A 12,590-nucleotide genomic window follows, 5' to 3' on the forward strand; every position below is an offset into this window, starting at 1 on the left:
ACGGTCCTACTTCTACCTGGGTACATTTTCCCAGCTGGTGTGTCATTACAGTACTGTGTGTGGAGATTTAAATCACCATGGGATCCCCATCAAATCCAAGACTGATATAAACCCAGGTATTAATCGCTCATTCGATCCAATCAAAGAATTAACCATGACACAATTACCATTTTTATTATCTGATTTATCTTGCTTATAAGCATAACGCACATGCGTTAGATGAAGGTTTTCATTAAGTTGAAAGCCATTCTTGCGGAATACAATTTTTAACGATATAGTCAGGATATATTCACGGGCTATTAACTATCATAAGTGATCTGTATCCATTTGTTCTGGGATCATTTTACTTTTTTTTTTTTTTTTTTTTTTAAATGTTATATGTTCTTACCTCAGATTGATGAACTGTGCTTGTTAAAAGGTTATTATTTTGACCGGATGTAATGTGTAACACCTCATCTGTAACCGTTTGTGCAGTGTACACACCACAAGGCAACAAATAAATGTCATGCACAAGCGACACAGCAATTCTGTGATTTTGAAAGTGATGCAGTGTACACTATGCACAAAAAATCACCTTATGTATAAATATATTATATATATATATAAAATATATAATCTTTTTCTAATGGGTTGTAAATTGACCACGGGTGTGACCTTACCAGATTTCACTACGCGTTGAAAGTGGTTCAGTGAGGACACCCATGGAGAGCCATACAGTTTCAGGAACATTAGGTTTATTTATTTCACAAGTCAATAATGAAATCTGTACAAAGATGACCGAACACCACGCCCCCTCTGGCTTATTTATGCCATTGCACTGCCTTGGGCTTTGGCACCTCATAATTAAGACTCTCAAACTCCTCTTCGGGTTTAAGCTTGGGGCCTGGGATCATAAGAGTCTGTGGAGAAACAAACAGGAGTTAGTACAGCTGAACCAGACCACGTTTACACGGACAGCGGTAATCTAATCATTGACCTTATTCTGAATAAGGCAATATTCTGATTAAGGTGTTTACATGAGTCGCTTTTAGAATATTCCTTTCATGTTCATGTTTTACGTGTTATAGAACATAGAGCGATTAACGTCACACGTCATTACGTCCCCGCGCCACGCCGTCCGACGTTCCCTCCAGAATTTCACGTATCGACGTACAGTTGGTCTTCGTTATGGGACCGTATACAGTTTTGGGTGTTTCATTTTTAATTTTACGAAAGCTTCAAGTGCGGTTAATTATTTGTCGTGCTGTACGTGCAAACAGACGACCGCTTGAAGCCGTGGGCTGTATTGATGTTTACATGATAGTTTCTTAATCAGAGAATCGTCTTAATCGGATTAATATCGCAATATTGTTGTCCATGTAAACGTACTGACTGTCAAGAGTAACACAACAGGAGTGACAAGCTTACCATTAAAGCTGCAGAATGCAACTGTTTTTTGGTGTTGTTCAAATTTAAACAAGTAGCCTAATTGAGACGATCGAGGGAAAAAAAAAAATCATGACAGGCATGAATGAAAGTCTGTCTACGGTCAATGGAACTATTGTGAAGCACTGAACTACAGACAGACATCAGAGGAGGATAAACATCAGATAAAGATAAAGACGACACGCTCAACCTCTAACCCTTGTAATCCCTAGGTAGTGTCATGGTTGAGCCAGCATGAGGGGGAAAAAAAACAACCAAAAAACACGCAGGCACAAACGTAAACAAGGTCCCTGTGCTTCCTGTAAGTGCGCATGAACATAACAGTACCAAGGCATTATGCTCTCTTGCTACAGTTACAGCACATTCTCCCAGCTAAGCACTCATATACAGCCCCCTTCGAAAGTATTGGAACAGCAAGGTCAATTCTATTGTTTTTAACAATACATTGAAGACATTTGGGTGAACATGAGACAGACAGATCAGAATGTCAGCTTTCATTTCCTCATATTTACATCTAGATGTGTTAAACAACTTAAAAACGTGGCACCTTTGGTGGCAGACCATGCCATTTTTTAGGTGAGCAAAAGTACAGGAACGGATAGTTTTAAAATTATAAAAGTAACGCTTCATATTTGGTACTTCAGCTAACTACGCTCTCAGCTAACTAGCATTACGCTAAATCGTCCACGCAGCAATAACTACAGAAAATTATTACAAACATTTCGCTTAGGCTTGACTCGGTCTGAACAGATTAATCCGCACGGCACAACTAACATCACGAAATTAGTGGGGTCTCAAACTCCTTGCATCTGTATAAAAGTTATACTGTATACTCCTGCTTTAATCATCATCATCCTGCTCAATAAACAAGTCATAGGCCAAGAATGCATTTAATGCTTAGCTGAAAAAATCATCGAGTCTTATGCTCGCAACGCGAGTCAGTGCATGGAGAACTACACCAGTCCCTTTGCGATTTTCCTGTTGCAGAAATTAACGCGAAATCAACCGAACGCCGCGATATTCAGAGGAGCTCACAATTTTTAAAAATCACCGCAGATTTTCGGCAGATTTGGGCCAAGACGCGTGACGTGACGTCATCACAACGCGCACGAGTACAGCTAAAAGGTCTCATTTACCAAAAAATATCACTGCGAAACAATTTTATGCAATCGCAATTACGCAAATTCAAGTCGTTTTCCGCAAAACAAACAAACAAAAAAAAAGCACACAAAAAAAATTTTGAATTTTTTTTAAAAAGCCGCAGCAAAACCGAGCATTTTTGGCCACAATAATCACAAAAAACAGCTAAACCCTGTACGCACCGACTATGCAATACGACACTATGCGACTTAAACGAACAAACCTTAAGGATGGGTTCTTTAGGTGGCGCCCATGCCGGAACAATCTTGCCGTGTAGTCTCCAGAGGCCGTATGGGTTGACCAGGTGTCTCTCCATCACCAAGTACTCCAGGACATCCCTGGGCTCCTCTTCATCTCCCAGCATCAAGCGGCCAAACCGGTCATAGATTGCCAACGTCTGAAAAAGAAGACTAATAAAAAGCATCGTCGCCTTCAGGGATGCTTCACAAACTTTTCTTTACTTAACTCACCTGTCTCGAGTGCATGCGGATCGTCACTTGACCGTACAGATTGCCCTTAGTGATCATGTCCGGGCATCTGGCGTGGACCAACCGCGGCGGCTCCAGAGACTCGACAAAGCGCCAGCGCAGCGTTTTATACCGATTTCCACGAACCATCTCCTACAACACACAGCAAGCTTGTGACCCTCTGACAAACGGTTTAAAAGGTGCGTTTAATATACACAAACATGTCATTAATGAATCGCTTTCATGTGCATGTAATAAACACCACAATCATAACATTTACACAGTTAAGGCTGAACGACATAAAAGCGGTTTACGTACAGGGTAACACCTTTCCGTGACCAAAGAATGGAGTTTCTCTTTGTTGAACCTGGAAGAGCGGAGAAAGGAAATACGACTTCGTATCCGACTCGTGATCATAAACGTAAACAGTGCTATATTACAATAACGGACTATGGGAATAGTGACCCCCTCGGTGTTCCTATTTTTGAACATGTAGAGATAACCCTTCATAATTAATACATTAAAAATAAATAAATAAATAAATATACATTTCACCAAAAGAGCGTACATAATAAACAGCACAAATGATAAACTTTTATTAACCGGACCCCCCCCCCCCGCCCCCAAATCAACTCCCAGGTCAAAGTTCATCTAGATAAAAAAAGTCGGCATGAAATCAAACGTCGTCCTTTCGCCTTCAGTGAATCGGCTTTTCAGCTGAGTGAAACTGATTTGATCTGAAAAAGCAGAAAAGCCCGACCTTCGTTTGACCCTTTCTCGATCTATTAAATTACCATAACAACCCTGCGTTAAATGTTATCGTGCCTGCTACGTTCATGCTTCCTTACGAAGACCGAGTTCCATTTAACCGATCGCCTCCCCTTAAGACACTTCACTTCATACAGTACATCGTCAACACGGAGCAGCTGTGCAGTGGATCCTCGTCGTCATACTGCTTCATACACGTCCCAACGTTTACACTAACCAACAGATCAGACGCTGACAACAGGAAGCAGTCTGAATAAAGTAACGCCACCGACTACGTTTATTTTTCAAATATACAGATATTACACATGACATTTAAGAAATGACACATGACTAAGCTTGAATAAAAATGCGCGACTTCCGGTCAGTCGGAAACAGTGAAAAGAAGGGAAAAGGTGCTCGACGTCCCCGAGTAATTTATAGACTTCAAAACGTCACATGGCAGAGCTAACGAATAGACGTCTGTCTCAGAGGTCGGGCTATAACTAAGTTGGGCAGTACCCACCGACAACCGATTAATCAGCCGATGTTTAATCGAACAGAACACTCAAAATAAAATATCGCTGAACATTATTACATAAATAAATATTAACTATTAATAAATATTAAAGTAAACAAAAAGACACGCATCCAAACTGAACAAAAAAAGCAACGCTCCAAATAAAAAATAACAAATAGAGACATCCGAAATGAATTAAAAAAACACTTCAAATAACACAACAAAAAATCTGCAGCGATAGTGTTTATTTCGCCTCTAGAGGCCGCTCTCGCCCAGGAAAATCCATCGATGTGGATTTCTGCTTATAATCGATAGTTCGAGCAAATCGGTTACTGGTGCAGATTAATCTGCAAAAACCGTTTGATCGGTCGACTTCTAGTCTGTCGTAAGAATGGTGGATACTTCTCGAACACTCACGAGGGTTTAAACAAAAACAAACGAACAAACCCCAGAAAGATGCTTCTTACTGTGTTAGAGCCATATGAGCCTCGATGAAGATTTCCTGCGCTCGCATGGCAAACCCTTTAGAAGAGAACTCTGGGTCGTGGTCCTTTATTTTGCGCATCCTTGGCAAAGAAATCCCCACAAACATCAGAAACGTTAGAGGATGTTACATGTCTGATCATGATACAAAACATAACCGAACGTAAACCTACACAAGCATCAAAAATCGTACAGCTTTTATATTTACTCAAAGCCGACCGTTTTAAAATGAAATGCTCGGATTAAGTAAGCGTCAGGTCCCAGGTCCGGACGAGCCTCGGACTTGTTTAGGAGAATACTGATGATGTAAAATGCTGATGTTTCTTACGCCAGCTGTGAGGCGGCGCTCTGTCGCAGCTGCTCCGTGCGCTGTTTCAGCCCCTCTTTGGACAGAGAGGAGAGACGGGCGTCGCCCTCGGGAGGGATGTACGGATCAAAGACTCCGGCTATCACGGTCATGCAAGGCAGAAACAAAACACTTAGAAGAAAATCTTCAAAATAATAAACAATGATTCAGAGGTGGACAATGAAAAGGGGGATGAGATCAAACAAACCGACGGCAGACAAAACAACCGAAGTTAAAAAGAGGTCGTATCTGAGACCGTGAGGAACATTAAAGGAAAAATCCACACTCAATGACTTGTACAGTCAGTGCGGGAAATAAGTATTGGACTCATCAGCATGTTTTTTTGTTTGTTTTCAGTAAATATATTTCCAATGAGGTTATTCACATGAAATTTTCACCAGACATCGGTATTAACTCAAGAAATCTGGAAATATAAAGAATTCACAACATTAAAGTCCATAAATAAACTTCTGTGTAATAAAGAGGAATGACACGGGGGAAAAAAGTACTGAACACGCTAAGAAAAAGCAGTTCTCCAAGGAACCAGCTGAAATCCGTAAGTAATTACACCCCCTATCTGTGCAGATTAATATCAGCTGGGTTTGTAAATTGATGGTCTATGAAAAGGCTTTTCGTTACCAAGGTGTCACACAAGAAACATCTCATGATGGGTGAAAGCAAAGAGCTCTCCAAGTTAATACTGCTGTCTGGTGAAAATTTCACCGTATGTGAATAGCGTTATTGGAAATATATTTACCGGAAAAAATGCTGACGTCCAATACTTATTTCCCTCACTGTACATATCAATATTTAGAACTAACGCGTGATCTTCAATGCCGTCCAAGATTCTCCTTGAAACGAAATTCGGACCTTTTTTTTTTTTTTAGTTTTATTGCGCCGATTGACGTCGGTCAATTTTCACTTTTCACCAGGTAACGGTTTCCGACATTACCCACAATGCTGTTGGAGTACCCACTGACATTGGTGCCAGTGGGACGTGGAATTAACCCTTGTTCCACTTTAGTCCTTTATTCACGTCTGGACGGTCTCAGCTTCCTAAACTTTCACAGCTTTCACGCTAACCCTGCCGTCATCACTGTGCGTGACATCATGCAGATCGCTATCTAACCAACTCGACGTCGTATAGCCGCACTGGATCGCGCGACTTCAAGCCCAACGCTTGTTGTTTTCACTACTTCTATGTTAGATTCCTGATTAATGAATGGTGAGGATTTTTTGTTTGTTTTTTTTTTTTTTTTAGGAACTAGCAGCGAAATCTTTATCCATAATGTTTGAGATTGTTGAACTTTCTCCTATTAATCTCCATTTAAACTACCCTGGCAATGTCCTCTTGTGACATCAGTGTAGCACACGACCACAATAACAAAAATACACCACCAGCAAACAAATTAGCACCGGAATCACGAATATTGAACATGTTTCACTATTTACACTCGCCGTCCACTGTGACGTGAACATCTGTACACCTGCTCGGTCATGCAATCAGCCAATCGTGTGGCAGCAGAGCAGTGCATAAAATCATGCAGACACAGGTCAAGAGCTTCAGTTAACGTTCACATCAGACATGAGAATGGGGAAAATGTGATCTCAGGGAATTGTGGCATGGACGTTGGTGTCAGAAGGGCTGGTTTGAGTACTTCAGAAACTGCTGGGTCTCCTGGGAATTTTACACACAACAGTCTCTAGAGTTTACACAGAATGGTGTGAAAAACAAAAATCACTGAGAGAGGGACAGGGCTGTGGGTGGAAACGCCTTGTGAGGAAAATGGCCAGGTTGGTTTGAGCTGCCAGGAAGGATACGGTAACTCATAATGACTCTTTACAAACATGCTGAGCAGAAAAGCATCTCGGCTTGCACAAAACATCGAACTTTGAGGTGGATGGGCTTCAACAGCAGAAGACCACATCGGGTTCCACTCCCGTCAGCTAAGAACAGGAATCTGAGGCGGTCAACTGTCCAGTTTGGGTCAGTCTGCGCCCATGATAGCCTCAGATTCGTGCTCTTGACTGACAGGTGTGAAACCTGATGTGGTCTTCTGCTCTTGTCATGCATCCACCTTGAGGATTTTGATGTGTTGTGCGTTCGGAGATGCTTTTCTGCTCACCACAGTCTTAAAGAGTGATTATTTGAGTTACTATAGACTTCCTGTCAGTTCAGACCAGCTCAGTCTGCTCGTTCTCCTCTGATCTCTCTCATCAGCAAGGTGTTTCAGCCTGCAGACCCTCCTCTTACTGGATGTTTTTTTTGTTTTTCACACCATTTTGTGTAAAGTCTAGAGACTGCTGTGTGTGAAAACCCCAGTCTGAAATACTCAAAACAACAACCATACCATGGTTAAAGTCACAGATCAGACTGGTGCTTCATTCTGATGTTTGATGTGAACATTAAGTGAAGCTCTGGACCTGTATCTGCATGATTTTATGCAGTGCAGCTACATGATTGGCTGATTAAATAACTGCATAAATGAGAAGGTGTTCCTATTAAAGGGGCCAGTGAGTATGCCAATATATGTATTAAAACACGTGCTGAATTGAGAACAACGGGTACCCGTGCACGAGATGTTGATGGGTCTCTCCATGTACTCCTGTCTGATGACCACGCCTGCGGCGCGCGCCTTCGCCTCCTGCTCAGCGTGTGACCTGTCCTTCAGCCCCACAGCCGGAGGGATGAAGTAGCGCTTCTTGGTGCGAACAGGAATCAGTGCAGCCTGGGGCCATTGCACATCCAGGAAAGGCCCAACACACTACATATATACGGATACATCACACCATGAGTCGCCTACATCATCACACTGCATCAATATCTCTACTGCTGTAGCACCTCTCGCCCTCCAACCCTGCCTGAGTCATCCTGGTGCTTTATGTCTGTCTGGAGCTTATGTACATGGTGCTACATGGATACTCTAAAGACCTGCACAAAACAGTTTACGCCCAAGTCTCATCTTTACTGGATAATCTTACCTGGGTACTGTAATCATAAAGACTGTGATGCTCACACTGAGTATCAGTTCAACACACATACAGTTGTGCTCATAAATTTACACACCCCCCTTGCAGAATCTGCAAAATATTAATAATGGAAAAAATAAATACACAAGAGAGATCATAAAAATGGCATTTTAATTATTTTTTTTAAAAATTATAATTTAGTCCTGCCTTCAATAAGCTATTTCACATAACAGATGTTTACATCTAGTCCACAGGACATGATAATAAATGAATTTACACACACAAAACCATTCAAAAGTTAAATATGCAGAAGATGCTGGAAAAGTAAAGAATGTGCAGGACCTGGAGGATTTTTCCTGAAGAACAGTGGGGCAGTTTAACTGCTCAGGACAAACAAGGGACTCATGAAGAACTCTCACAAAACATAAAAAAACAAGAGAAGTCGTGGATCATCCAGGTGACGACACACAGTATTGATAATCAAGCGTGTGTAAACTTTTCAACTGGTTCATTCGTGTAAATTCAGTTATTATTGTGTCTTATGGACTATATGTAAACATCTGTGAAATAGCCTATTCAGGGCAGGACTAAATAAAAAAGGTTTTTTTGTTGTTGTTGTGGATTCTGCAAGGGGTGTGTATATTTATGAGCACAACTGTAGATTACAGTTGTAACTACAGGAACTCATCATCTTCTGATGATGGGATTATAAATCATTACTCTGTAGATTACAGTCGTGGAAGAGTAATGATTTATAATCCCATCATCAGAAGATGATGAGTTCCCTTTTGACCAAGCCATCACCTTAATATAGATCTACATCTGTATTTCTGTAAAGCTGCTGTGATCATGTCTATCATGCATCCTGTTCACTACTACATTCAAACTCAATCTCATGCCATTCAGCTGCAGTAGACTGAACACCGTGGAGGACAGACATGTGCATCTCAGCTTGTTACTGAATACATTACCCAGAAAGCCAAACAGTACTGTATGTTAAAACTAGTAGTATGTTTAAAAGTACTTATCAATATTACTTCATTTTATACCTTTAAACTGCTGCATGTGCTCTGATGAAGGAGCTTTAACGTCCTAGAGATGGACGTCGCCATGTTCTCATCTTCTTCCTCTTCTATTTGTATTGCTGAGTAGAAAGCAGCGCCGCCTGGTGGCAGGGAGAATACCTCTCTCTGACAAGCTGGACCTCATCACAGTACTAATACACACCGTAAAATAGGGTTGCACGATTAATTTAATATTGATCTCGATTACGATTTTGACTGCCCACGATTACATGAACATGATCGACCGCGATGTTATAAGAAAACTCCGCTGCAGGTCAAATCAAGCGCTTCCTAAACTTACAGCCAATCACCATAGAGTGGCGCAGGGATGACGTCATTTTGTAATGCCAAAACCCGGAAACGAGTTAGCATTTTAGCGCTTCCGTTTCCATCGTCCCGAATCAATGGGATTTTGGTTAAAAGCCTGAAATAACGTCTGTGGTGAACACAATCTCAAAATATTTTCACGTTTTATTCTACGACATGAAATACACGTGACTATTTTTTAAAGCGTGTATTGATGTGATTGTTAATATGTTGCTAAATGAGACTACAGACCTTGTCGAGGATATTAAACGTCATCACGCCGAACAGGAAAAAAAAAAAAACTTCGCAGATAAACTGGTTCAGGTGTGCTGTGCACAGTTCCCAGACATTAAAATAAACGTGGATTTAGATTCATCCACAGAGTAAATCCGTATTATGGAACATGTTTTTAAATCCAAGTTTGGAAAAGTTTGTCGGAAGCTCGGTGATGGTGACGTGAAGTCGAGCGACCGTGGTGTAGTTCGTTTATAGCATTCGGTTAGCTTTTTATTTCTGGCGATTGTATTTAGGCTTCAAACTTCATAAAACCTGTGTTCGTTTGTGAAAATTATCTTAATGGAGAAAACATGTTCGTATTGTAAACTTTTGTTGATCACAGAGCTTATTTTTGGCGATAATCCAAAAGCCTATGTGAAAATCCTATTGGGTTTTTATCGAGGGAAGCAGTGTGAGCCTAACTTCCGGTTCCGGTACAACATGACGCCATCCCTGCGTCACCACTCTATTGGGCGGTTTGGCTGCGTCTCTCCTCCTGTAAACAGTTATTGACTTTTCTGCATAGGCCTGAATGTTTTTCATTTGGTTGCACATTGTTATATTTGATGCATGTAAAATCAATGAATAATCATGATAAATAATTGTGATCTCAATATTGATCAAAATAATCGTGATTATCATTTTGCCCATAATTGTGCAGCCCTACCCTAAAATGATGAAAAATACACAATATGGTCACAGGTTTGTGGTCACCTACTTGCTGAAGATCCCGTTCCATATGTGGTCCCTCCTTTGCTGTTATTATAATAAGCGCCACTCTTCTGGGAAGGCTTTCCACTAGATTTTGGGGCGTGGCTACGGGGACATGTGTTCATTCAGCTACAAGAGCGTTAGTGAGATCAGGTACTGATGTTGCATGAGGACTGGGGTGCAGTCGGTGTTCCAGTTCATCGCAGAGGGGTTCAGTAGGGTTGGAATTGGGGTTCTGTGCAGGACACGTAAGTTCTTCTACACTAACTTTGGCAAACCATGTCTTCATGGAACATGGTCATGATGGATCATGTTTGGGCCTCTTAGTTCCAGTGAAGGGAAATTGTAATGCTACAGTCTACAAAGACATTCTACACAATTGTGTGCTTCTTAACGTCGTGGCCACAGTTTGGGGAAGATCCATGTATGGGTGCGATGGTCAGGTGTCCACAAACCTTTGGCCATGTAGTGTACGTATATATTCTACAGCGATGTGAGAGAACAGGTAATCTTTTGCCAAGTGTATTCAATTAAATTCAATTAAACCTAGGTGTTATTTTAGGGGGGGGGGAGCCATGTGTTTTATTTTATGAGCATTATTTATTACCGTGATATGCTTAGTGAGTATCCGAAGAAGACAGTAAACTCGTATGTTGTACAGTAGATTGTATAAAACGCAGCAGAACAGATCCTGAAAAAAACAAACAAAACAGCTCACGTTTTATGGTTCACGGCCTAGCACCTATCTATTGCCTCCGTATGTTTATAGCCCTGACCATCACACCCATATCTGGGTCTTCTCCAAACTATTGGCTCAAAGTTGGAAGCACACAGTTATCTACAATGTCTCAATATGCTGTAGCATTACAAGTTCCCTTCAGTGGAACTACAGGGCCTCAGCATGTTCCAGCATCATAACGGTCCTGTGCATTGTAATGTTGGATCATGTGGCCCGCCCAGAGCCCTAACCCCAACCCCAGTGAACACCTTTCGGATGGGTTGGAATGCTAACACAGTGCCAGGCCTCCTCTCCAAACACCACTAACGCTCTTGTGACTGAATGAACACAAATCCTCACAGCCACATCCCAAAATCCAGTGGAAAGCCTTCTCAGAATAGTGAAGGTTATTATAAGAGCAAAGAGGGAACAAACTGGGATTAAATCCCATGGTTTTGGAAAGAGATGTTCAGCAAGCATATTTGGGTGTTATGGTCAGGTGTCCACATACTTTTGGCCACACTATGTATATTCTGATAGCACATACTCTTAAAGAACCGTTTGAAAACACATCTTAGATCTCAACAAATACATCTTGTGTCTTGGTAAGTGCATCATAATTTTCACTTTTTTTTATATAGTTTTATTCTAATTACATTCTTTCTTTCTTTATTTACAGCTGAAAGTATTATTTAATTTGAACCCTTAATTGTAAAGTACTCCGAGTTACCTGTATGAAAAGTCCCTTTAACTGTTCATAAAGTTCTTCCTCCTATTATTATCATTAGTAGTATCATCATCATTAGTAGTATTATTTCTAGTATTATCATCATCATTAGTAGTAGTAGTAGTATTATTAGTTTTATTATTAGTAACAGTAGTAGTAGGAGGAGTATTATTAGTATTATTATTATTATTATTATTATTATTATTATTAGTAGTAGTAGTAGTAGTAGTATTATTAGTAGTAATATTATTATTAGTAGTAGTAGTAGTAGTATTATTAGTATTATTATTAGTAGTAGTAGTAGTAGTAGTAACATTAGCCAGAGTGGTAGTAGTAGTAGTAATAATAACAATAAATAATGATAGAAGTAGCAGTAGTAGTAATATTTCTATTTACCCAGATACATAACCACACTACTAACCACATACTTAACCAAGTTCTTTTCCAAGGAGACAACTCTTCACATTTTCTAACTCGTAGCTCGTTTAAAAGATTGCACCCCGCTGTTGTAACTAGTAACAGCAGGAATCACCGAAGCAGTGATCCAACCACTCCCTTCTTTACTACAACACAATAGTGCATTGGGGAAAATGAAACATGCCTTCGGGTGATTAAATTTGGCGGCCCCTGGAAGGGCAGACCTGTTTACTGCTAATATGGAAACAAAGTCAGACAATGGCTTAGTCCCTAATT

General features: G+C 40.6%; 1 protein-coding gene across 1 annotated transcript; it reads right to left on the minus strand.

The window, feature by feature from the left end:
* Positions 1-383: 383 nt before the first annotated feature.
* mrpl45 (mitochondrial ribosomal protein L45) lies at positions 384-10,308 on the minus strand. Its single transcript, XM_053634288.1, has 8 exons — positions 9,145-10,308; positions 7,695-7,890; positions 5,108-5,225; positions 4,764-4,862; positions 3,351-3,399; positions 3,036-3,185; positions 2,789-2,962; positions 384-899 (listed from the first exon to the last, which is right to left on the minus strand). The coding sequence occupies exons 1-8, from the start codon at positions 9,205-9,207 to the stop codon at positions 801-803; spliced, it is 948 nt and encodes a 315-aa protein (XP_053490263.1). The 5' UTR covers positions 9,208-10,308; the 3' UTR covers positions 384-800.
* Positions 10,309-12,590: the final 2,282 nt, after the last annotated feature.

This window comes from Ictalurus furcatus, chromosome 10 (genome assembly GCF_023375685.1).
Source record: "Ictalurus furcatus strain D&B chromosome 10, Billie_1.0, whole genome shotgun sequence".
In the NCBI taxonomy this organism is placed as follows: domain Eukaryota; kingdom Metazoa; phylum Chordata; class Actinopteri; order Siluriformes; family Ictaluridae; genus Ictalurus; species Ictalurus furcatus.

Bases quoted from the DNA above. Each gene is read 5' to 3' on its own strand.
- mrpl45 (XM_053634288.1), bottom strand. From the start codon at position 9,207: ATGGCGACGTCCATCTCTAGGACGTTAAAGCTCCTTCATCAGAGCACA. The intron at 4,863-5,107 runs GTAAGAAACATC...TTCTTTGCCAAG, and splicing joins AGCGCCGCCTCACAGCTGGC to GATGCGCAAAATAAAGGACC. The intron at 3,400-4,763 runs GTAAGAAGCATC...CCGCTCTTCCAG, and splicing joins GCTCATATGGCTCTAACACA to GTTCAACAAAGAGAAACTCC.